General features: G+C 42.2%; 1 protein-coding gene across 1 annotated transcript in view; it reads left to right on the top strand.

Annotated features, from left to right (window-relative positions):
* The window catches only part of CDH4 (cadherin 4), an 821,769-nt gene that overhangs the window by 749,339 nt on the left and 45,269 nt on the right, over positions 1-27,161 (top strand). Inside the window, exon 9 of the mRNA XM_075901106.2 lies at positions 19,525-19,710. Within this exon, the coding sequence (XP_075757221.2) occupies positions 19,525-19,710 (186 nt within the window). The remainder of the gene's footprint in view (positions 1-19,524; positions 19,711-27,161) is intronic.

Below are 27,161 nucleotides of genomic sequence, written 5' to 3'. Positions count from 1 at the left end.
TGCAACCAGCTCACTAAAGCAGTATAGGGAAATGATCATACACATTCTATATAGTCTAGTGCCACCACATCAGTTCTCACATTATCTTGTCATAGACCATTTGTCATGAGCCATTTCATTTGCAACATCTGGCTATGTTACATCTCCTAGTGTGATAGCTCATTTAATACTGTCTCATCATAGTTTTCCTTCTCCATTTAATATATATGTGGGGTCTGGAGTAAGAAACCATAAAACCATACCGTTGTAATATGCATTATGTAATTCTGTGGATGAAATATCCAGAGTGGAAAAATGATGCCAGTGCCAAAGTGCAATGAGATGTAACATTACCAGTTGCTGCCGACCAAACATCCACAATTAAATTAAATGATCTCCACTCTATCTACATTGGATAGTAAGTCCTGAGGCCAAACACCGGTGTTTTTCATCCAACTGATATATATCTACTAGACATCACTACCACAACGTGTGGTGAATGCTATCTTTTATTCTCTCAAAAAACACTTTTGAGAAAGTTTCATTGGAGGAATAAAGCAAATGTTTCTTGCTGGCTCTCAGAACTCTGAATCATGGAGATTTTCAAAAATAGGAATTTAACCCCCAATTTAGTGAAGCATTTGTTGATCTGCTTAATTTTCAGCATGTGCTTAAGTTCCACTAACGTCACTGGAATTTAAGCATATTTTAAAGTACTGAATGGGGTAGAGTTATTTTAATGCTTACAGTTAACCATGCTTAAATGTTTTGGCTGTAAATGGATATCGCTCTTCAAAAGCATTGGAGAGAAGTTAGTTTACATCAGCTGAGGATTTAGGTCTGAATTTGGCCACGAAAAATGCATAGCTACATTCGGCTGTACATTCAATTATCCATTTTGCAGATGCACGCTCATATTTTGTATTTGTGTAACTTAGACACCTGTGTTTAGAGGCTTGACCCAAAATGTTGTCATGGCTTGAACTTTTGAATGAGAAATTAGGATTCTTAAGATCTCTATTTCTTGAATGCCATATTATATTATTCTTCAGTAAATTCTGGGCATTTTAAGCTGGCCTCTAATTTTGTGCACCCAATGTTGTGTATGCAAATGAGGTTGGCAAAATTAGACACATTTTGAGAACACAAAATAGTTGGATGCCTGAATGCTCAAACTGCTTGTGCAAAACTTGGTGTGCACACCAAACAGATGAACTGGTTTTGCACATACATTCAACTGCATGTATTAAGTTAGGCTCACCAAATCAAGACAGATGTGAAACTGTAGCTCAATATATGTTATAACATTAATAGTTCATTAGACCATTGATGAAAGGGTGAGTAAGTTATTGACCTAAATACAAATGCCTTTGAATGTTAGCAAGCTTTGTCAGTGTCAGAGAATGATTTTCAAATGAGATCAACAACTGAGACCTTAATTCAATACCCTTTGTACTGCACAGTGTCATTGTTTTTGAAATATTGGTTTGTAGTTTAACCACAGTGTAGCTGAGGTTGTTGACAGTGTAGATAGATCTACAATCAGGAAGGAGCACAGTATCAGCTTAATTTTCCTATTCAAAACTGCCATACAGCCCTCACCTAGACCATTTTTTATCTACCTTCAGCATTAATCCATAATTAGGAATTTTGAAAAATACTGCATCTCATGCAGTTTTATGATTAATTATTTTATATCATTTATATTCCACCATGCCTGGATCCTTTGCATTATAAACTAGGGCACCACATTAATTAATAATGCAACAGTATAGGTCCAGATTTGACATAACTGATAGAAGGTAAGGCAAATACCTATTTCTAATGGATTATTTTAGTAACTTAAATGCACATAGTATCTCAGTCTGATTTGGTTTTGAGAAATTGGGATCCATATAGTACCTCCACAGTCTTAAACATCAAAAAATGCATCTTCTCTTTCCAAAATATACTAACTTCTTTGGCCTTTTAAAAAAAAATCTTCAATATCCTGTTGACCCAGTACTAAACCCTAACTTGCCAAAAAACAGTTGCTTCCCAGAGATAAGAGGATAGATAGTCCAAATTCTGCTAAGCACATTTCCATTATAAAATCTTCAGTGACATACTTAAATAAAATAAAATAGCAAAGGATTTAGTAGTGCTGTGATGAATTTCCTCTCATCAAATATTTCTAACTGTGCAGGATGCCTTAACGTTTCCCAATTGCAGAGAAAAGGGTCAGAACACTCAGTACAGGGAGAATTAGAAATCGAGAGGACATGACTTCTTAAACTGCGCTAGAACTTTTCAAACTGTTCAGCTTTGCACAATTATAAAGGATTCTGACAGCAAAAGAAGAAGTACCACTCTCCTGGCATTAAGCATTGCCTACAAGTACATATACTAGGGAAGTTAAATATCGGTTAATTGAATAGCTTATTAACCTCATGAATTCTTATTGGTTACTCGACTGCTCTCTAGTCCCCGGGCGTGGGGCCAGCAGCGCCCTGCCACTCAGCGCTACTGCCTCTTTGTCAGTGTGGGGTGCCAGGAGGGAGCTGCTCCGCAAGTTTAAAAACCAGCTCCCATTGCAGACCGGCTGCCTGCCACAGCTCCCGGACCGTACGCAAGCTGGAATTGAGCTGGGCTGCCTAATACACTTTAAATGCAGAGCTACAGCAGGAATAGATGCTGGACCTGGCGCAAGCCAGGACTAAGCCAGGTTGCTGGCCAGTCTGCTAAAATGTTTCCTAGTGGGGAGTATGTGGAAATGTGTGTAGTCTATAGCATTAACCTATAAGCTTTTGCTCATCAGTTAATCGGTTAATCAACCATACTACTATATCCCTAACGTGTACACACACTCTTCATGCCATACACGCAGCCTTCCGCTCTTCTCTTTCTCCCCACATCTTTTCCAGTGTATCTGTGTGTGTCTCTCTCAGAAAAGACCTAGTCCTCCTCCTTCTTTTCTTTCTAGCCATCTCTCTTTCTCTTTCCCTCATTCTCATTCCTAGGTCCATTCATTATTTACCATTTATTTTATCTGTATTTTTTCTTTAGCATTCCATATTACTCTAGACAGTCAGACCTTCGTGTTTACTATTTTTATATGCCTTATATTACATAGAATCATAGAACACTAGAACTGGAAGGGACCTCAAGAGGTCATCAAGTCCAGTCTGCTGTCCTTACTGCAGGACTGTCTAGAATAGATCATCCCTGACAGGTGATAATTTGCTGCTTCATCAAAACATTGATTTCATTTCCTTATATTAACTTTATGTTTGCATTTTGCAATTGAACCTATATTTTTTTCTGCTACATGTTGGTATGTTAAACTTTTTGTGGCAATATGCAAATAATGATAATTATGTTGGCATTGATTCAGGAAAAGCATGTACTCTTTAACATCAATTAGACTGAACTATGTGCTTTACTTTTAGCTTGCATTTAAGTGCCTTTCTTGAGCAGGGTTACTTTATTAAATTGGGGCTCTATTGCTAAACAGAGATTTTGCAGATTTTCCTGCCTATTGTTGCTCTACAGCTCCAGTTGTTTAAAAAAAAATCCTGTATGTGAATGTATGTGAATTCTAATCTGGAAACAGCAGTGTGTTCAATTGCAGTGCAGAACATGGTGAAGAAGAAGTCAGCATGCTGACTGCATGAGTCTTGCTACAGAGGAATCTTGCTATAAAACTCAACATCGGGATAAGGGTGTAAATGAAAATTCCAGTTCCAGGACTCTTAAATGTCGTTCTTCCCCAAATTTCTGCCTACTGATCCCCCAGCTACATGAACAGCTTTTATATGCCTTAAAATCTGGAAAAAAATTAAAAACTCATTATGAGCAGTGGGCAGTTAATAAGAGAATTCTAAACTAGATTTATCAGCTCAAGGCTCTTTTTTATGAAACTATATTAAACTTGCATGAATTAAAATAGCCTGTTCTGTACAAATTTCACCAAGAAGTACTGAGTCAGACCAATGGGGTGCATTTCAGTGGCTTGTGATTTGAACTGTATCACTAATTCTTTGGCTGTTGTAGTGGGTTTATATTCTAAATGGGAGGACGATTTTGTAAAATCTGAGCAAATGAAGAACACTGACTTGCACTTAGGGTATGTCTAGACTAAATGGCTCCGTCAACGGAGCCATGTAAACTAGTTTACCCAGCATAGGCAACAAAGCGGGGATTTAAATAATCCCCACTTCAATTTAAAAAAAAAAGCCGCCACACTGTGCCAACGATCAGCTGATCCAGTACAGTGCGGTAGTCTAGACGCAGATCGGTCGGCTGGGGAAGCCTTTGCCGACCGATCCCATTCACGAGGCATAAGGGATCAATTGGCAAAGGCTTCCACAGCGGACTGATCCACGTCTAGACTACCCCGCTGTGCCGGATCAGCTGACCGTTGGCACAGGGCAGCTACCATGTTTATTTTAATGAAGCGGGGATTATTTAAATCCCCGCTTCTTTGCCTATGCCAGGTAAACTAGTTTACATGGCTCCATCGACGGAGCCATGTAGTCTAGTAGTCTACACACCCTTAAAGTGTAGGGAAGAAGAATAAAGTTTGGGCCTGTTAATTATGCATTACAGCAAATTAGTAGTTTTCATCAGGTTTTAAAATTGATGTAATGTAGTTAAAGGCAGGATTTTCAAGTTAGACTTGTGTAAAAAGAAAGTTTGCATACAAATGTCCAAAGCCCCATTTCTAGAAAGTATTTTACCATGTGCTGTTCCATTGACTTCAGCGGGATGGTTTACATGACTAAACTTATGCATGTGCTTAAGCACTTTCCTGAATTTTGAGGGTCAGGTTTTGGTCTCAGTTACACCAAACCAAAAGTTATTCAGCTGAGTAACTAGAACAGGAATCTGGCCCCAAAACATTTCTCTTGGCTCTTTTCTTTCACCATGGTCCTGAGTAGCACAAGAAGTCTCAGGAAAGTAAATGATTTATATAAATAATAGTCAAAGAATCTGGATGGGTCCTTAAGGAGGCGCTCGGGACAGGGGCTTAGGGATGTGGGGGGCTCGTGGCAGGGGGCTGGGGCTGTGGGGAGTGCCAAACTCAGGGCTGGAGGTGAGGAGGGGATCAGGGAAGGCAACTAGGGACATGGGGGAGGTGCACAAGTCAGGGTTGGGAGTGAGGCAGGGCTCTGAGCAGGGGCCTGAGGTGGATGGGATATAGGAGTCAGGGTTGAGGGCAGAGAATGGGGGGTGCAGGAGCCAGCAGGGGCTGCAATTCCCGAGTGACGGCTCCCCAGAGCTGGCTGTGGCAGAGGGGACCCTACTACCAAGCCTACAGCTGCTCCCCAGGGGAGGCCATGGTGGTGGGAGCTGTGCTGAAAGCCAGTGGCTGCTTTGCAGGGCTGGGGTGCTTGCTGCCCCCCTGTGGTCATTTGTGAGTATTACTGTCCCTGCTGTCACATCTCTTCCTTTCTATTTCATGTGAAACCATTGCATTCCTGTCATAACCAACCCCTGAACTTGCTTTAAGTTAGGCTACGTGGATGCTGCCTACCAAATTTGGTCTCACCATTTAGGAATTCTGGAACGAACTAACTCACAGATGGATGGGCAGACACACACACACAAACACACTCTCTCAAATATATAGTAGATAGTGGCAGAATCTGGACCTCTGTATTTTCAAAAGCTTTGTTTATACCAAGGGTCTCAATCTTAGCTTAACTTAAGGCCAGTGCCAGTCCTCATATCCTCCTAGTGGGCCAGTGGGCACCCTTCCTCTTGTAGGGCTCCAGGGCCATGGGTGGGTTGGGGCTGACAACAGGGTTTGGGCCCCTCCCACACTCAATGTGGTGGTGGGAGCCATGTAGAAGTGGAGCTATGCAGCAGCCTGGCCTACCCTCGAATCCCCAGCAAGCCCGTGCTGGAGCTGGGATGATCTGCTTCCCGCCGCTGGGCTGAAGCAGAGGGTCCGGGCTGGCCTCAAAGATGGCGGCGGAGCAGAGCAGAAGCTGCTGCGTCACTCCACTTCCCTGCAGTTCCCATCATCATAGTGAGTTTGGTAGGACCGGATGCAGCTGCCACTCCATGCCAGGCCCCCTATGATCCCCAAGGTCCTGTCCCTCGGAGGAGTGGGCTTGAGGGAAGCAGAGCAGAAGAGGATGGAGGAGGGGCAGGAAGTGGCGGGGAAGGAGTGAAGCAGAGGCTGGATTTAGAGGAAGGATACAGACACCCCTCCCGAGGGTTGCAGGGACTCACATGCCAGCAACCATGCACAGGCCGAATTGTGGAACCATGAGTTTGAAACCCCTGGCTTCTACCATCTCTTGTGAGGTGAAAGTCACATTAGCATTGCAGTCCATGAGGGTCAGATCATGCAGCCACAACAGACAGAGCGTTACAACCCGCCGTGACGGGGCTAGGTTCTAACCCAGGCTGTTTGTTCTTCTGGTGATTTTTTTCCACGTAGATATGTAAAACCATGTTGGTGTCTCTTGTTTGAAATCAGTGCACTGTGAAACTCTGAGGAGGAAATTGCTGACTGGAGTATTGCTGAGCCAGCTAACCCGCAGCATTGGTTTACAGTGTTTCGTGCAATTCATTTCCAGGCTTCATCGCTTGTCTTTTGCTTCTTAACAGCTCAATGGTTATCAGAGGGGTATAAGGTAATGGGGAGGGAGAGCCTAACCTGGACTGAGCTGAATGTGTTTGTAAAATATGTACTTTAATTCATCATGTTCTCAGGAGGGCTAGGGATCTGAGCACAGGTGCTGAGTTCCAATCCTGACCCTGCCACTACCTTCCTGTGTGACCATGGGAAAGTCACAGCCTCTCTAGACTTCACTTCTATATAGGCTAGAGCAGTGATCACCAACCGGTAGATCGGGATCTTGGAGCCTCTGATGGGTGATCCTGACTGGTTTGGCCAAGAGGCTATCAAGTGCCAGCACTTCAGCTGCCCTTCCCCGCACATCTGCGCATCTCCTGTCCTTTGCCTTGGAGCTGCTCCTCTCTAGGAGCCTCCTGCTTATGGTACAGAGCAGGGAAGGGAGGGGGTGCTTATATCAGGGTGCCCCCCTCACCTCCTGTATTCTATCTCCACAGAGAAGAGAGGGGGCACAACAGGGCTTGTGATGGAGGAAGTTTGCTGTCTGCTTTTCAGAGTGGTGCAGGGCCAGGGCCAGGACAGGGGTGAGCCTGCCTTAGCCCCAATGTACCACCACCCACGAGCCACCTGAGGGAAGCTGTGTCCAGCTGGAGACAGCGCCAATCCCCTGCCCCAGTCATGAACCCCCTCCTGCACTCCAAGCCCCTGCCCCAGGCTCAGTTCAGAGCTCCTCTCACACTCCAAATCATTTAGCCCAAGACCAGAGCCTGCACCCCAACCCTCTTCCCCTGCCTGATGAAAGGGAAGGAGAATAGGGGTGGGAGGGAGGGAGGGAGGAGGGAGTGAGCAGAGGCGGGACCTTGGAGAAGGGGCACGAAGGAGGCAGGGCAAGGGTATTTGGGTTTGAGGTAGATCTTGGATTGCACTTAAATTCAAAAAGTGATCTTGTGCTTAAAAAGGTTGGAGACCAGTGGGCTATAGTGTTTCCCTGCCAGTGTAGGGGAGTGTTGTATCAGTGCAAAGAGTTATTGTTTTATTTTATTTTAGTAGCAGAATTAGCTGTGTAAATTTCTGTAGCCAGGTCCAGCAGTTTTAGACTCTATGCCCTTATTTAAAAGATAGCCTGATTAATTAAACCTAACAAATATCGCTCAGAAATGCAGCAATCCCCTTGTCATACCATTTGTTCCTTAGGCAGGAAACAAAGGTGGGTTAGACAAGAAAGCAAATGGACTGCTCAGGAGATTCTCAGCTACACTTGAAAATGGAAGCCTCTGCTATCAGATAATTTTTAACATCCACTGTTTCCATTGGATCTTGAGATAAGATCTTTTATTGTTGAGTACAATGGTTGTTAAAGGTCATTGCTGCAAGGGCTACATCATTTAAACTGGAAGAGATCCCATTTTGGATAAATTCACAATTTTTCTTCCTAACAAGATGATAGTATCAGGATTTGAATGTACAAGGGTGCCAGGTTACAGATGAAAGGCTTTTGTGTTCTAGAAGCCACACTATGCCAGCCTTCATGAGTTTCAGTGAGACATGAAAGTCCCCAAAGTCAAGGAGGTTGATTAAAGTCATACTTTATAGCCTTTTAAATACAGATAACATACAACTTTCCTGTATGGGGTTAATGTACAATTTTCTTTCCTTGGCAAGACTGTGTGCCTTTCCAAGGACGTCATTTTAATCTTGTTTTAAACCTTTCATATGAATGTTGTAAAGAGCTGCTTTGTGTTGTAAAGCATTTTTATAAAATGTATAAATGTATATGTGGGATTCATTTCATAGGCTATATTTATCCAAAAATGGTTATCTTGAAGCAAAGCAATGTCTCAGTGTCATCATTTTTGTAGCATCTTTTCATACTGTAAAAAAAATGTAACTCTGAAGGATGAAAAATGTTATGAAAAATGTAACGCTTTTTATTTAATAAAAAAAAAGCCATTCTATCCCCTGGACTGTGAATCTTTGACAAGGATTCTGGGATTCACTGATCCAAAATTAAAACTGGATCCAAGCTTGGGCCCCCTTGAATGTAAGAGTCGGAGATTACCGAGTTTCCACTTACTAAGAGCTTAGTACAAGGCGGGTATGACATGCCGTTCCGAAAGGCACTTTTTTTTCTTCCACGTTTTTAATTTGCACTTACATTTCCTTAATCCAAAAAGGCAAACCATGTCGTTTCAGTTAAATCTAATTCTTACTTGAGACTAAGGAGAGCAACACCATTGTAAAGAACAAGAGTGAAGGCAACAGCTCTCAGCAATTCTGAGATCAAAATGGTTGCTGTCTCTGCACACACTCAAGGTATGGGTCTTAGAAACTGAAAGGTGTGGTACTCAGAAAGCGAAGTCCTAGCTACATACCTCTGGTAGTGACAGACAGGGTCAAGGAATGTACCTGAACAATGGGAAGAAACACGTAGCCCATTGGTATTGGGCATATTGACATACAACTGGATCCTGCCAGCAAGCCCACAGTCTGAGTGACTGAGAAATAGAATAGATGCCCTAAACATTGGCTCATTGATTTACTTACCAATATCTGACAAGTTTGCTTCCTTCCTAGGTTTATTGTTTCCACTTAAAATTCTGTCTCTCATTTACTTTCTATGCCTTAAATCAAGATGCAGGTATCATAGAATCATAGAACACTAGAACTGGAAGGGACCTCAAAAGGTCATCAAGTCCAGTCTCCTGCCCTCACAGCAGGACCAACAACTATCTAGAATCTAAATCATTCCTGATAGATGTCTATCCAAACTGCTCTTAAATATTCCACAACCTCCCTAGGCAATTTATTCCAGTGTTTAACCACCCTGACAGTTAAGAAGTTTTTTCTAATGTCCAACCTAAACCTTCCTTGCTGCAATTTAAGCCCATTGCTTCTTGTCCTATCATCAGAGGCCAACAAGAACATTTTTTCTCCCTCCTCCTTCTAACACCCTTTTAGATACTTGAAACCCGCTATCATGTCCCCTCAGTCTTCTCTTTTCTAAACTAAACAAGCCCAGTTCTTTCAGTCTTCCCTGATAGCTCATGTTTTCTAGGCCTTTAATCATTTTTGTTGCTCTTTTATGGACCTTTTCCAATTTTTCCACATCTTTCTCAAAATGTGGTACCCAGAACTGGACAAAGATCAGGCCTAATTAGCACAGAGTAAAGCAGAATAATGACTTCTTGTATCTTGCTCACAACACTCCTGTTAATGCCTCCCAAAATCATGTTTACTTTTTTTGCAACAGTGTCACATCATTGACCCATATTTAGCTTGTGGTCCACTATGACCCCTAGATCCCTTTCTGCAGTACGCCTTTCATGACAGTCACTTCCCATTCTGTATGTGTAAAACTGATTGTTCCTTCTTAAGAGGAGCACTTTGCATTTGTCCTTATTAAACTTCATCCTGTTTACCCTCAGACCATTTCTCTAGTTTGTCCAGATCATTTTGAATTATGGCCATATCCTCCAAAGCACTTGCAACCCATTCCAGCTTACTGCAAACTTAATAAGTGTACTCTCTACACCATCATCTGAATTGTTGATGAAAATATTGAACAGAACTGGTCCCAAAACAGACCCCAGCAGAACCCCACTTGTTATGCCCTTCTAACATGATTGTGAACCGTTAACCATTCTCAGAGAGTAGTTATTATCCAGCCAGTTAGGCACCCACCTTATAATAGCCCCATCTAGGTTGTATTTCCCTAGTTTAGTGATAAGAATATCATGCAAAACCATATCAATGCTTTATTAAAATCTAGGTATACCACATCCACTGCTTCTTCCTTATCCACAAGACTTGATATCCTATCAAAGAAAGCTATCGGATCGGTTTGTTCTTTACAAATCTATGCTGGCTGTTACCTATCATCTTATTGTCTTCCTGTTGTTTGCAGATTAATTCCTTAATTGCTTGCTCCATTATCTTTTCTGGCACAGAAGTTAAACTGACTGCTCTGTAGTTTTCTGGGTTGTTCTTATTTCTTTTTTTATAGCTGGGCACTATATTTGCCTTTTTCAAGTTTTCTGGAGTCTCTCCCAATGTCCGTGCCTTTTCGAAGATGATTGTTAAAGGCTCAGATACCTCCACTATCAGTTCCTTGAGTATTCAAGGATGCATTTCATCAGGCCCTGGTGATTTGAAGACGACTAACTTTCCTAAACATCTGTTGCATCTGACAAAGTGGGACTTTGCCCACGAAAGCTTATGCGCCAATAAATCTGTTAAGTCTATAAAGTGCCATATAAGGACATCTCATTGTTCATGCAGATACAGACTAACATGGCTACCCCTGTGATAACTTTTCTAAGTAATTTTTAATTTGTAATTTTTTTTATTTTAACTTCTAAACCTATCCCATTTACAATAGCATTCACTATGTTAGACATCCCGTCACCATCAATCTTCTTGGTGAAAACTGAAACGAAGAAGTCATTAAGCACATCTGCCATTTCCAAGTTTTCTGTTATTGTTTCTCCTTCGTCACTGAGTAATGGGCCTACCCTGTCCTTGGTCTTCCGCTTTCTTCTAATATATTTGCTTTTTAATAATTTATTTGTAAATAACACATAAATCTTTTACTAGACTTTAGACCCTCATTCACAGATTTCAGAGCTTTTCAGTCAGATGGTCATTTTGAATAACACCAAATGGTTAAGATAAAGGTAGCACTTCCAGATCAGCTTTTAACGGTGGGTGAGCTAGCCAGTCCATGTTCCTGAAGACCATTAAAACATGGATGACTCCGGCAGGCCGTTAAAAAAGCATGTGGAAAGTAAATTTATCCAACCCAAGCAATGAATTTCATAATGGGATATATGACAGCTGTGCCTAGTTACAGTGAAGCAAAACTGCAAGTTGGCAAGAATGCATTGGACTTTTACAATTTATGCATTGGAAGGCACTGGCCACTTGGCATATAGCTAGCCTGGAATGTCATATGTACTCATGAAATTAATACTAAATTGATCCAAGTGAATACATATGTGCGGATGAGAAGTGTAGTGCAGTGTGTGTTTGCACAAGAGAGTGTAAGAAGGAACACAAGATAGTGAACTTGCTTACTGGTCACTAAATGACAGGTTAGATAGTAAGGGTATGTCTAGACTATATGGCTCCGTCAACGGAGCCATGTAGATGAGTTTACTAGACATAGGAAAATGAAGCGGCGATTTAAAAAATCACCGCTTCATTTACATAAAAATGGCCACTGCGCTGTGCCGACCAGCTGTTTGGTGACACAAAAGGGCAGTCTGGACGTGCTGCGGTCGACAAGGGAAGTTTGAAATGAGGTTTACCGGAGCGGTCAACAAAGGCTTCCCTTGTCGACCAGGGCACGTCCAGACTGCCCCGCTGTTCCTCCAAACAGCTGATTGGCACAGCGCGATGGCCATTTTGATGTAAATGAAACGACGATTATTTAAATCACTGCTTCATTTTCCTATGTCTAGTAAACTCATCTACATGACTCCGTCGATGGAGCCATGTAGTCTAGACATACCCTAGGTATTCAGTGAACTGCTCTTCAGGAGATAAGTACATGGAGATAAGTAGCTAGAACATGATCAGTGGTAGAAAGAGGATGCCTACCATTGAGAAAAACTTGAAAGAAATCTGATTAGCATTTTAAGATAGCAATATCTGCAGATTTACACAAAAACTACATCTTTGATTATTTACAAAACATGATCATCTTGTGCAAAATCTGGAAGTTTAGGGCTAGATTCTGACTACAGCTACACACATGTAGATTTAAAATAACCATTTTGAAGCCATTTTGAAAGTTGCTCCAGATTTATACTGGCATAGAAATTTAGATCCAAACCTGCATAGAGACCAGATGAGAGAGGATAACTTGTGAAGCTAATGCAGACATCCATACAGCAAATGATATTGAAAATTAAAGGTCTAAGAAGTGATGGCAAGGCTTAAGAAAACAGCAATTAGACTGCTAGGAAGAGAAGCAAAATTACTGGTACTAGAAACAAAAAGAAAAAAATAGAGGATTATTGATTTAAATATCCAGCTGGCAGATACGGAGTACAATTTGGAGTTGTTTTACTTCTCTGGGCTTTTCTGAGATGTAGAGGTTTTATTTAACCCTGAAAGTAAAAATGCAGGCATAAAAACATGGTGCAGGAGCAGTCAATTAGCATTATATTGGCTTTTTTCAATGCTGCAACTGGGCAAAGAACTCACAATTAATGCTTTATAGGATGATCTAACTCATTTTCCTTTACACAAATTGTCAACAAACTACAGTTTTCATCAATTTATTTAATAATCAAAATTATTTTCTAAATATTTCGTGCAAACACATTCCAACCTCTGGACTGATCGTAAACTGTTCCCTCTGAGCATTCCTGTGAGTATTATGTACACAGGATTCTATATTCAGGGTGTATGATTGCTCGCTTGAATCACAAGGCATTGTCTCTGTGTGGATAGCCTAACCCTTCCAAAGTGCTTCTACCCACAACTAATTATGTGCTGTAAGTATGGTTAGAGATCAGAAATTCACTTTTTTAACAAATATTCATACAAACAAGATATTGCTAGAGCAAATTTTCATCAAGGGCAAAAAGAAAGGAGCTAACATGGAAGAAATGAAATTCCCTCTAGCAGTCACCAAAATGAACCTGAATAATTTTTCACTGTATTCAGCCATTTCACATCATTACACTGTGGGAGTGTCTGCAATGAGCTGCTTGATTTTACTCCACTATGCTTGGCTCTACAGTTCAGACTGTAGAGTTAGGAGATGTTGCAAAGCCATAAAGTCATCATTTGAACTTATCATTTCCCTGCTTATTTCCCTTTTTTTCTTTTGACTGATGCTTGTACATATGTGCTATCAAGTACTGAGCAAGACAAAAATAAACTCTAGGGTTAAATGACTTCAGTATAATCTGATGCAGGCTAGAAATCAAAATGAATTATTACCTTTCCCATACCATATGACTGCAGACAGACCAATCTAGGAGCCAGTGAGAGGATCTTTCACAATCATACCAGTATGAAAAAAAATAGAAACTACATAACTTCAGATGGATAGGGCAGGTTTAAGAAATAATGGTAAATTGACAGAGCAAATATTTATCTCATAATGCAAGTTCAGACTGAATAACAATCAATTCCAAAATAGCTAGCAAGAGAGAGATTTAAAAAGCATGAAGAAAATGAAAAACTTCATAATGCAGCAGTAGAAAATGAAGCAAAATAAATTACTGATGAATACAAGTAAATGTTGCAATATTAGTATTGTGAAGATACAGATGATTATAAAATATTTTAAGCAATAAATATTTTATAGGATATATGATTCCTAAGTGATTCCTGCTCACAATTGACGCATGAGATTTATCTTAGAGAAATGTTTGCTGCAGAGCTTGGTGAAACTGCAGTTTTGCTTTGTAGGAGGCCATGTGCATCCTTTTATTTAGGGCTGTTGATTAATGCAGTTAATTTATGTGATTAACTCAAAAAAATTATCACGATTAAAAAAATAATTGCAATTAAACACAGTTTTAATCCCTCTGTTAAATAATAGGATGCCAATTTAAATTTATTAAATATTTTGGATGTTTTTCTATATTCTCAAATATATTGACTTCAATTACAACACAGAGTACAAAGTGTTCAGTGCTTTCTTTATACTTATTGCAAATATTTGCACTGTAATAAAAAAAACAGAAGTAGTAGTACTGGTTGAACCTCTCTAATCAAGAACTCTTGTCCAGAAACATCCATTGTCTATAATGATTTTAGTTAGCCAGATGTCCACTTTTCATGGGTTTGGCCAAGTTTCCAACGATCCCATAAAGTTTGTTTACAGTCACCAGTCCTGGCTTTAAGTGTTTTGTGCTGTTATTTAGTTCTAATTTACCCCTAAATGTCTTCTAGCAGCCCAGTAAGCAGTGGAAGTGTTGGTACTGATGCTAGACAATATGGCCTCCCATAGTCCAGAAAATTCTCTCATTCAGAACTGGTCAGGTCTCGAGAGCACCAGATTAGAGAGATTCAAACTGTATTTTTCAATTCATCTCGGATAAGTACTATAATATAACTAAAGAACTCTTTATTCTGAAAGAGAAACTTACAAATATAGGGGTTTTTTTTGTTACATAACTGCATTAAAAAACAAAATAATATAACACTTTATTGCCTATAAGTCCACTCAGTCCTACCTTTTGTTCAGGCAATCTCTAAAAGAAATACTTTCTTTTACATTTATGGGAGATATGGTTGCCCACTTTTTACTTACAATGTCACCTCAAAGTGAGAACAGGCATTCACATGGCACCTTTATAGCTGGCACAGCAAGGTATTTGCATGCCAGATATGCTAAACATTCATATGCCTCTTCTTGCTTTGGCCACCATTCCAGAGGATATGCTTCCATGCTAACTATGCTCATTTAAAAAAAAAAGCATTAATTAAATATCTGACTGAACACATTGGGGAAGAATTGTGTGTTTCTTGTGCTTTACCCGCATTCTGCCATATGTTTCATGAAGTCGCAGAGGATGACCCAGCACATGTTGTTCATTTTAAGAATGCTTTCACAGCAGATTGGACAAAAGAAAGTACCCATATTAGATTTCTAAAGATAGCTTTAGCACTTCACCTAAGGTTTAAGACACTCGAGTGCCTTCCAGAATCTGAGAGGAATGAAGCATGGGGCATGCTTTCAGAAGTTTTAAAAGCTCAACACTTTGATGAGGAAACTAAAGAACCCAAACCACCAAATAGGAAAATCAGCCTTCTGATGATATCTGACACAGAGCACATCTATATTACCAAGAAGATTGATGCTGCAGCAATCGATCTTCCAACATATGATTTAGCAGGTCTAGTGGGGACACACCAAATCGAACACCGAGGGGAGCCCCCCCATCAATGCCAGTACTCCTTGCTGTTGCAAGGAGTAAGGGAAGTCAACAGGAGTGTTTCTCCCATCGACCTGCTGCAGTGAGGAGGGAACCCTATCTCAGCTAAAGATATGTCAACTGCATCTATGTTATTTACATAGCTGGAATTGCGTACCTTAAGCTGACCTTCCCCTGCAGTGTAGACCTGCTGAAAATGAACATTCATCAGTCCACAGTGCTTTGGATTATTATCTAGCAGAACCCATCATGAGCATGGACTTAAGTCCTCTGGAATAGTGGCTGAAGCAGGAAAAGACATCTAAATCTTTATCACATCTGGCACATAAATATCTTGTAATGTTATAACAGTGCCATATGAATGCCTGTTCTCACTTTGAGGTGATGGTGTAAGCAAGAAGTGGGCAGCATTATCTCCTGCAACTGCAAACAAACTTTTTTGTCTGAGCAATTGGCTGAACAAGAAATAGTACTGAATGGACTTTCTAGCCTCTAAAATTTTACATTGTTTTATATCTGAATGCAGTTATTTGTATATCAGTTTACATTTGTAAGTTCAACTTTCATGATAAAAAGGACTACCATTCCTCCCTCTCGCCCTTCCACTTACCCTTCCCTACCCCCCCTTCCTGATGTCAAATAAAATACGCATATTTTCAAAAATAGAAACTGTCTTTATTTAACACAACTGGGGAGGGGGAATGAAACTCTGGGGAGATTGGGGAAAGGAGGCAGAAGAAGGGAGGAGAGAGGGTGTGAGCGGGGAGGGGGAAACCTGGGAGAAGGGAGCTGGAAGGGGGAAGCAAGGGGAAGAAAGGGGAGGGGAAGCCCACAGGGCTCAGGGGTGGAGGTCTCGTCGGGCCACATGTCTCCCAGCATGGCAGGCACGGGGGCCTCCAGATGGGGAGGAGGGTGCGGAGGTTGAGGTGGGGGTGTGGAGATTGAGGAGGAGGTTGTGGAGGTTGAGGAGGAAGAGGTGGGAGGGGGACAGGAGTGGGAGGAGGAACAGTAGCTGTGGGGGCAGCAGGTGCAGGACTGATTTTCCAGCTGATTTTCCAGAAAAACTGACCAGTCTAGACACAGCCTAAAAGAAAAACCAGAACACATCCTATGGAATTCTATCTGATGGGTCAAAATAACCCAGAGAAATAATATTGTTCTCTCTTAAATTCTAAAGTCTTTTAGAGCATTTTCTGTAAAATTCTATCATTTCGCCCCCATTAAATTCCCCAGGATTCTCTTTAAAGGACTGACTTTAGGGAAAGTCACAAGGGCTCAGCTCCTTGCAGGATGTTGCCCAATAGGAGTAAAGGATGTGTGGTGTCTTGCAGGGTTTGGCCCTCTATTGTATGGTTTGTTCTGAATTAGATCATCTTACTTGGTCCCACAAAAAGTTAAATGAATAGCAAACCAAAATCTGGAGTTGGCAGTTATTTCTTATATGGCCTTTACATGAGCAAAACTCTTTCTGTGGGCATTGGGAACTTGGCCTGAGCTAATCAAAGTTGGGTGAGGCTCTCTAAGATTTGGGTGACAGGATAGATTAAATCTTTAAATTTATCTTTATTCATGCCCTTCACATGGGCTGAAAGCAGGAAATGACAGTTTCTAGGATATGTGCGTTACTCAATTTAGCATGCTTAGTTCCCTTTGAGTTACAGCAAATATGATACCTTGATTTTAACACTGCACAGTCAACTGCCCAAGGAAACCAAAGGCCCATCAACTTGTCATCCCTGGCATGCAGTACAACATTAATCTAATCCAATGGGATATAACTATCATGGATTTAGCAAGAGACGATCCTGCCTAACTAATCTCCTTGAGTTCTTTTGAGCAGGGTTCAAGCCTGATAATAGTTGTGTGCACCTGACATGATCTAATGGATGTTTCAAAAGGCTTTTGATAAATTTCCATACGATATTCCCCTGCTCAAATTAAGTGCCACAGAATTTCCAAATGGGGCATGAGAATACATAAAGACCTTGCTACACAGTGAGAAACAGAGAGAAATAGAGGAGCTATGATATATTTTGGAACTAGAATTATTAAGTGACATCCCACTGTTTTGTTCCATTACCTAATAGACCTAGGCAAAATACCATCTGTATTTGCTAATGAAAACTTATTTAGGATAGAGGCATAAGTGAAAAGACAGCAAAATGCCATTAAAGAGATCACTAAAGGGCAAAATTGCATTTAGATTGGCATATGGCAAATTAAATATTTTTGCTGTCAGATGTGAAATTTTATCTATTGGTGGCAAGTATATATAAACGAAAATGTTGAATGGTGTGAAACTAGAACAATATTATTTTATAAGGAATCTTCAGCTAAGTAACACATTAATTATTGGTTATAATTAGCATAGTTTTGCATAAATACATATTAAGGGCCAGATTTTCAAAAGTGTTCTGAGCCTACAACTGGGGCTTAAGTTTCAATTTTAGAACTGGGGTAAGCAGCTCCATTTTTTGCCCAGTGTTTAATTCGCCATATGTCTGTCTAAGTGTTGATTTGTAATTGCTGTCAATAGACGCTTCTGGCTTCTGAGCATGTTTGAAGATGTGGACACTCTGTTCTGGTGTCCAAGTGGATGCTTTTGGTCTCTAATGGCAAGACATACAAGCTGTCAAGGGTCCTTGACCAGATAAGTGATAAATTGAGGTGTAGAAAGCAGAAAAGAGAGAGAAATACAGGAATCTGAATCTTAATATGTATAAACAAGGTGGCTGTGTCTACATTGGCATCCCTTTCCGGAAAAGGGATGCTAATGAGACACTTCGGAATTGCAAATCCGCGGGGGATTTAAATATCCCCCGCGGCATTTGCATTTACATGGCTGCCGCTTTTTTCCTGCTCAGGGTTTTTGCCGGAGAAAAGCGCCAGTGTAGACACGATTTTCCGGAAAATAAGCCCTTTTCCGGAAGATCCCTTATTCCTACTTGAAAGTCCTACTTGAAAGTAGGAATAAGAGATCTTCTGGAAAAGGGCTTATTTTCCGGAAAATTGTGTCTACACTGGCGCTTTTCTCCGGCAAAAACCCAGAGCCGGAAAAAAGCGGCAGCCATGTAAATGCAAATGCCGCGGGAGATATTTAAATCCCCCGCGGATTTGCAATTCCGAAGTGTCTCATTACCATCCCTTTTCCGGAAAGGGATACCAATGTAGACACAGCCGGTGTGTATCTTGAAAACCAATGATAAATAATAGAATCAACCAATAGGAAAGGCTGATACAAAATCACTAAAAAAATAGCAGGCAAAATCAAATCAAAAGCAGAAAGAAGGAAAACTAGGTAAAATCAAGGCATCATTTGAAATCTGAATATCTGGATATGTTAAAGGAACACAGTCAACTTTTTTAAAAATCGCTTTGGTCTTACATTTTTAATCTCCTGTTACCACAGTTAACAGTTCCAGTTCCTAGAACTGAAAGTGATTACTAAATGGAAGTTCTCTGTTTTCCCAATTAATTTAATTTGCACATCTGACAACACTTTGTCTGTTTCTCTTCGCTAGTTAAGCTATGTCTACACTACAGGGATCTATCAGAAAAAGGTACGCAAATTGACCCGTCTACACTGGGCCAAATTTTGGAAAAGCCTCCACTTTTGGAAGAGCCCTTCTTCCTCGTGGGAAGAGGAAGATAGGGCTTCTGAAAGAGCGCATCTGCTCTTCCATAAAAAAAGAGAGCAGATGCGTTCCCTGGACGTGGTAGAGTTTTTCCTGGATACTGGTATCCCGGAAAAAATCCCGTAGTGTAGACATAGCCTTAGTCACTGTCACCCATGTATTTATGTAGGTCTTTCAGACAACAACAGGGTGGGGAAAAACATTTAAAGAAAATGGAATTGAAAAACACAAGTGCTAAAAGGACTCAGGAGCAGGTGTAGTAACTGAGAGCACTTTTACCTCTAGTTTTTCTACAATTGCCTTCTTGGAACACTGAAGTCCAGTTCCCCAGCTGATGTAAATCAATTCCAGTGTTGCCAGGGTACCCGTTTGAACCAGCTGGGGATCTAGTCTGACAATCCTTATGAACTCTTTGAGCATAACTATTTGTGCCTTTTGACTGCAGTATTCTGGGGAGGTTCCTGAGAACAGAGTGGAAGTGGTGGTTGCAAATTTAACGGTGATGGACCGGGACCAGCCTCACTCCCCCAACTGGAATGCTGTGTACCGTATTATCAGTGGAGATCCTTCAGGTCACTTCACCATTCGGACAGATCCTGTTACCAATGAAGGCATGGTAACTGTGGTGAAGGTAGGTGACTTCAGTGGGACAGTCTCTGCGATCCTTTAAGCTAATTGCTCCCAGGAGGATTCCTAGAAGTCTGCCATTATTTCATGTCTTTTTTGCCTGGGAATGTCACTGCTTTATCTCCATCTGCTGTTTCCGATTTCTCTCTGTCACACATGACATGCATAAAGTACTGCAAGCCACTAGCTCTTGGCTCACCATCCTCTCATTCTTCGGCTGCACCACAAGCCCCCACAAACACTCACGTAATGAAGTTAGGACCCTGTCTCTGAGCTGCACTTCAAGGTACTGCTGCTATTGGTCTTCACAATGTTTTGGCTCCATGCTGTAGCAGAGATTGGATGCTGTAGCCTTGCCCGGTATGATATATTCTAGGATTTGGAGTGCTCCTTCCTCCATCAAAGGCTGGAGCATACCTATCTGCCTGTGAGATGGGCAGCAGCACAAAACCTGGAATTCTCATATCTTATGAAAGCAGGGAAAAAATGAGAATGCAGCCTACTAGAAAATTATCGCAAGGAGGAATGACGTTGATGGTGACAGAGAGGAAAACGGGGAAGAAGTCCTCAGAGAAGGTTTTAGTCTTACAGAGCTGCCTGAAAAGTTTAGAGACTATTGTTTTACTGATACCAAACTATCGACACACCTTGTGGGCCAGATAAGCTGCTGGTGTAACTCAAAGCAGCTGCCCTGACATCAGTGGTTTCATACATATTTATACCAGCTGAGGATCCAGCTCAAAGACTCCTTGAGAAACAGGCCCCCTGATATTCTTAGCTGACTGCTTGCTGCTTTCAATATTGCTGCTGAAATAGAAAGTGAGAAAAGAAGTTCAGAGCTCTGCTTCATCCACTTTCTATAAGATCCTAACTGCTGCAGCTTGGAACCTAGAACCCTAGGTATCTAATTCCATTTCCCTTCTTTTCCTGCCCCTCCAAAGGGCACAAGTTCAGTCTTCATTTGACGGGTCACTTCACATTCTTCTGCAGCAGACCAGCAGCAATCCAAGCAGCAAATGCCTCTGCAGATACTAAATGAAGTCAGAACACAGCTACCTTCATTCAACATTCAGTGAATCAGTTACTAGATAAGATTCCTAGGGATGTTCCCACTTACTCTGAGGAAAGCAAAGGAAGCATGAATAGGTTGCATGAATAGGTGATCTGAAGGAACTTGCCCTATATGTACCACGCACTGCACCTGAAAAGATTTATTTATGCTGTCAAGAACAAAGCCTCTACCTTTTGGAAAGAATGACCTTCTCTTAACAAAAAGTTTTAATAAATACAGTGCAGCACTAAAGTCTAAAGAGCTGCACCATTAAAGAATGACTCTGAGGAGGAAAAAAATTACTCCCTCATAGCTAACAAATTGCAGTCATTCTTAATACATGCCGTTGGACTATTAGGAAAAATGACATCAGTGAAATGCCATTCAGATTGTGGTGGTGGAACTGTGTGAGCTTGTCCTGTTCTTTGCCCCTTAGGCCGTGTATGTGTGTCTGCAGATGCCATGTCGCTGAAACTTTAAAGGAAGCATCATCTTACCTGCTAGATGGTATTTCAGCAGGCTTTTTATTTATCACTCGTATAGCTCTCTAATGATGACTGGCAGCCTTATCTGCTGCAACATCAAAATACCTTTTCTGATTTGGTTGGGTAGTATTTCTTTTATTTTGCTTTAAAACCAAAAGCTCAACAGGGCAAAATGAAACAATTTAACTTTTTTCCACTTCAGCAGCTGATCTGAAGTAGAAACGCCAACACTCATAAAATTTTCACTAAAAGAAAAAAAGCGCTTTATTCCTAATCTAGCAAAACATAAAGTGTCATGACTGTAGTTTTAGAGCTACATCAAAGTGAAAAACAGGGGATTTACATGATCATCCTGCTACATCAGGACTTTTGCATAATGAACCATCCCTTATTCAGAAATAGCAGGCAAAAAGCAGGACAGATTTGTCAAGATGTCATTGATGCCCATGTTGTTTTTCCATAACTATGTAACCAATAGTGATCACAATGCAAAGAACCACACTGAAAATCCTATCATGTCACATTGAGCTCAAAGCCTAAAATTATATTTAATGTCTTCAGTAGATAACCTCACCTGATTCTTTTGTATGTCTTAAGTTTCTCACACTCTTGTCAAACTAATAGAGTTTCTTGGTATTTTTCAGCAGGAGAGTGAGAGAAAACTGCCTCTGATTAAATGTTCCGGGGGGGGGGGGGGGGGGGAGGAAAGAGTCTTTGGATTTCACCTTCTGCTCTGAAAACTGTTAAAAATTTTCAGCCAAAACAAACTGTTTTACTGTTGGGGGACCGAGTGCCAACTGACCTCAGACTTGTCAGTGATTGCTGCTTTTGGCATTCATTGACTAGTTCTTTCCCACCACCCAGAATGCACAAATCGCAGACAGACTCTTGCTGAAGAAGTATGTCATTGATTCACTGCTTCATTGAGTGACCAGACTTCCCCAGCAGGGCACAGAATAGGGTTAAATTCAAGCAGGCCCCACATTTAGGTGCTCACCTTAATACACTGTTCCAGAGTTATTTATCCTATATTGTATAAACACTTTTTCTGGATAATACTACACATTGAACCTCTCTCGTCTAGTACACTCTGGGCCAGCAACATCTGTGGTCCAGACTGATTTTAATTACCTGGATGTTCATTTATCATGGGTGTGGCCAAGTTTTCCACAGTCCAATAAATTTTGTTTATAGCCACCAGTCCTGGCACTCAGTGTTCTGTGCTGTTATTTACCTCTAATTCACCCCTAAATGTCTTCTAAGAGCCCAGTAAGCAGTGGAAGTGCTGGTCATGCTGCTAGAGTATTGACCTCCTGTGGTTTGGCAAATTCTCTGGTTTGGCAAACCAGTCAGGTCCCGAGGATGCTGGACTAAAGAGATTCAGCCTGTAGTTAGTTTGTTAACTCAGTTGTTTACCTGATTCCATTGCTGGCTTATCTTTTTATCTAGCAGTTCTTTTTCCTTTCTAAACAAGCAGGCACCTTTTCACATGTCCCAACACCTAAAATATGCATTCTACATACCACCTCCTTACAACACCTGAGTGGTCACCTAAGTCCCATGGCCTTGTTTCTACTTCTAAATGGGACCCGTGAAACTTTTAAAACAAGAGTATAACAAATAGAAGCAGGGAGTGAGCTTTTTGCTCACAATGGTGAACAGTTAAGCACACGTGTCCTCTTGAACTCAACAGGACTAACTGTGGGAGTAAAAGAGTTCACATCTTTGCCTACAGGAAGTAGCAAATCCAATGCAATAGATGCAGTCTTGTGAAGAATGCTCATCCTCCCTAAACATGTCTTTGTTGGTGTTCACAATTATAAAGGGGCATAACGATGTTCAAACCAAACAGCCATTTAGAACTCAAATTAATGTCTGTGAAGACTGCTTTGCAGCATTTTCACCAGCTCTCAGCAAAACCACTTGTGCCCTACCAGTCTAATCACCAAAGGATAACAATTCCATTTTTTGCTTTTCATATCACTGCTGTAATGGTGTGCGGCCTTTCTCTCCACTGCAAGCCTTGTAAATGAGGAGAGAGGGACTTCCCACTCAGTCGAGATACAGCATAGTCTGAACACAAACTCCAATAATCTGAACACAGGATGCCCTGTGGCAGCCAGCTCACTAATGCTGTATGATGTACTCTGCAAGGATCAGAGATAGGAATTTACAATGGAGATGCTTCCATTAATGATCTCACTCTTGACATAACAGTAGCATAAAGCAAATTTGTTCCTTTCAGTTGAAGATACATTGAGAAGAGAAGGACACATTGTAAGTTCTCTGTTTCAACCTGCTGTACCTAGATAATTTGAGCCACTGTGCTCATAGGAGGTTGAGTTGTGCATCCCAAGAAGAGCTGTCAGAGTCAATTTTTGGGCAGCCTCTAATTCTGTGCATATGGTGAAAATGACCTGTAAAAGTGGATGCACACCTCATGATTGACACATTTAAATAAAGACGTACAGGTGTAACCCATCCACCTAGTGTGGTTCACTGTCCCATGCCGTGGCACCTAGACCACAGGAACAGATAAGAACGTGAGACCTCTACAGCATGGTCTGAGAGCCAGTTGGCTTTATCACTCAAGCTGTAGAGACTTCTATACTAAGCTTCAGAGGTCCCAGATTCAAATCTGCCTTGTGGCGGTTACACAGGCAGCAGCGGAAAAATCACTTTTGCGGTGGCAATCGGTTGCTACGCTAACACTGAAAACGATATCTTGATTTAATTAAGCCAAGGTGCTGTGACACAGTAAGCAAAAGAATATCTGGTGGCAGGTAATAGGGTAGCTCCTTAATAACTCCAATCTGGGTACGTCTAGACTATGTTTTATTTTCGAAAGGAAATATGCAAATTTGGCACTAATTTACATATCTTCTTCCAATCACTTTTTCGAAAGCGGGTTTTACAAAAGTGAAAGTAGTCTGGCCGTGGGTTTTTGGAGGGAAAAAACCCTTTTTCGAAAAACCGTGTAAAGCTCCTTTTTTTAGGAAGTGCGTTTTCCCCCCAAAAAAACCCCACATCCACACTACTTTCACTTTTGAAAAACCCACTTTTGAAAAAGCTATCGGAAGAAGATATGCAAATTAGCTCTAAATTTGCATATCTCCTTTCGAAAATAAAATGTAGTCTAGACGTATCTTCTGGGACATCTAATAATAGTGTCTGTATAATCTCTGATTGGTATGTATGCTGATCTTCATTTGTGTTTCCCTGTGGGGTCAAACTGTCAGTATGTATGCATAGGTACGTCTAAACTACATGCCTCTGTCGGCAGAGGCATGTAGATTTGTTTGTTCAGCAAAGGTAAATGAAGCCGCGATTTAAAGGATCGCGGCTTCATTTACATTTACATGGCTGCCGCGCTGAGCTGACAAACAGCTGATCAGCTGTTTGTCGGCTCGCCGCTAGTCTGGACGTTCCCCCTGTCGACATCAAAGCCCTTTGTCGGCAGCCCCAGTAAACCTCATTCCACGAGGAATAACGGGGCTGCCGACAAAGGGCTTTGATGTCGACAGGGGGAACGTCCAGACTAGCGGCGAGCCGACAAACAGCTGATCAGCTGTTTGTCAGCTCAGCGCGGCAGCCATGTAAATGTAAATGAAGCCGCGATCATTTAAATCACGGCTTCATTTGCCTTTGCTGATCTGTCTAATCTACATGCCTCTGCCGACAGAAGCATGTAGTCTAGACACAGCCCAGCAGTGCTCAGGTTCAATTCCCAAATCCCAGGCAAGTCAAGTTTGTCTCTGCACGTGCATTTGTGTATGTTCAGATTCCTGATATGACGCAAGTAAGGTGCACGTTCATTGCTTGTGCTTTGGGACATTTGGGCCTGTGTATCATAAATGCCATAGATCAGGGGTTCTCAAACTTTGTGATACCGTGACCCCCTAAAATGCTAAATGAATTTGTGTGATCCCCCCACCCCACCCTCACTGCTCCAAAGTTGTTAAGCAGAAGTTGCACCACTTTGTCCAGTTTGGGACTGCACACAAACTGCCAATGCACCCACCCCTCCCCCTGAGCCATGCCCCCCAGTCTCCCCATCCCAATGCACTCACCCATGCCTCAGACCCAGGCCCCCTTAGCACCCCCCCATCCCAGTGCACTGCCCCTCCCCCTGAGGCAGGCATCCTTAACATCAGGAGCCCCACTCCAATCAAATCTTCCCCCTCTTCCCCACAGAGCCAGGCACAGAGGAACAATCTTACTTTTAAAGTGGCTGCTTCTGCCACCCAGCCCAGCTGCCTCAGCTCGCAGCTTGTAGGGGAGGCATCATGTGGCCAGCTGATGGTCTCTGATGGTCACATGGGCCAGTGCAGTGCGTGCTCCACTCCCATCCAGCCCGACACCCCCCTAGTGTGGCGCCCAGAAACTGCCCTCTCCAGCCCCCCCTTCACTGGACTCTGTGGCGCTCCTCACTCCCCCACCCCCACCAGACGCGGCAGGGGTCCGGGTGAAAACCGGACACCTGGCAACTGAGATGCCAGGAGAGACAAATTTTTGCATAAAAAAATTGGATCCAGCTGCGACCCCCCTGTAAGTTGCTCGCGACCTCCCTGGGGGTTGCAACCCACAGTTTGAGAAACGCTGCGATAGATAGTTAAAAGAATATATGTTTGGCCTGATTCTGCTCATTGGGCCTTGCTCACTTATATGTAGAACCCTGCAAATCTGTGAATATCCACTTTATATCTGCAGGAACCCACATCTGCAGATGCGCATGAAGATACCTGCAGCTCATTTTTGTGCAGATACAAAATGTTGTATCCACACATGGCTCTAGTTACATGGGTGCATCCCCAAACCAGAGCTCCTACATGTTCCCCTGGAATAGAGAAGAATTGAATGCTTTTTAAACAAGTGGGTGAGGGGTGTAGGAGTCACTCTCACAAATGTGAGATGTGTGGAAGTTCATAATCTAACTAATGAATGTCTGGGGATATATAACCCAGGTTTGGAGAAGAGAATGAAGGATAAAGGATAAATTTAAGATCCGACAATAGCTGGGTTAAAGGAGGTTCTATTATCAATATAGTCCGGTTGACAGCAATTCTGGGCTCCTGGGCAGAATATTCAGTGAGTCCCCATGCACATACAAGCTGCACCATCACAGTCCACCTCACATTTGGGCATTGCTGTGCCTGAGCTGGCTAGTGCCCAATGAGCTGCCAGCTATGCTGCTGCGGTCTTCCACATGCCCACCTGGTAAAGATGCTAATTGGTTAATGGCGTAAACCCAAAGACCCTTGCCCTACCTCTGCCCCACCTCTATTCCTGAGACCACAGCCCTGTCCTGCCCCTTTTCTGAAACCCAGCACTTTCTCACTCCATTTTCCCTTCCTCCATAGGTCACTCTCCCTCTCCCCCTCCCCATCCTCGCTCACTCACCAGGCTAGGGCTGGGGGTTAGGGTGCGGGAGGGGGTGCAGGGTGTGAGCTCTGGGAGAGAATTTGGATGCTGCCTCTGGGCAAAGGCAAAGAGGGTTGGGTGTGGGAGGGAATCAGTGTGTCAGTGGTTACCTCAGGTAACTCCCAAAAGTGCCTGGCACACCCTTCTGACAGTGGCTCCTAGGCAGGGAGAGCAGAGGGTCTCTGTGCACCACTGCCCACAGGCACCATCACTGTGGAGTTAGCACTCATGGTGGGGGGAGCTCGTGGATAACACACAGCATCAGAAACCACAGGGATGGTCGCTTCTGGGAGCAGTGCAGAGCCAGGGCAGGCAGGGAGCCCGCCTTAGCACTGCAGTGCTGTTGGTGTTAGCTGAGGCCCCAAGCCTCTGGGCAATTGTCCTCCCCACCATGGGTAGTCCTGTGTGAATATCATTTATTATATTCAGATGCTGTTAATTCAAGCTCACAAAGAGAAATGCAAACATATTATAGGCAGGACTGGGAGCAATATCTAT

The sequence above is a fragment of the Pelodiscus sinensis genome, chromosome 17, assembly GCF_052426305.1.
Source record: "Pelodiscus sinensis isolate ZL-2025 chromosome 17, ASM5242630v1, whole genome shotgun sequence".
NCBI classification, from domain to species: domain Eukaryota; kingdom Metazoa; phylum Chordata; order Testudines; family Trionychidae; genus Pelodiscus; species Pelodiscus sinensis.
This window is presented reverse-complemented; position numbering and strand designations above follow the sequence as displayed.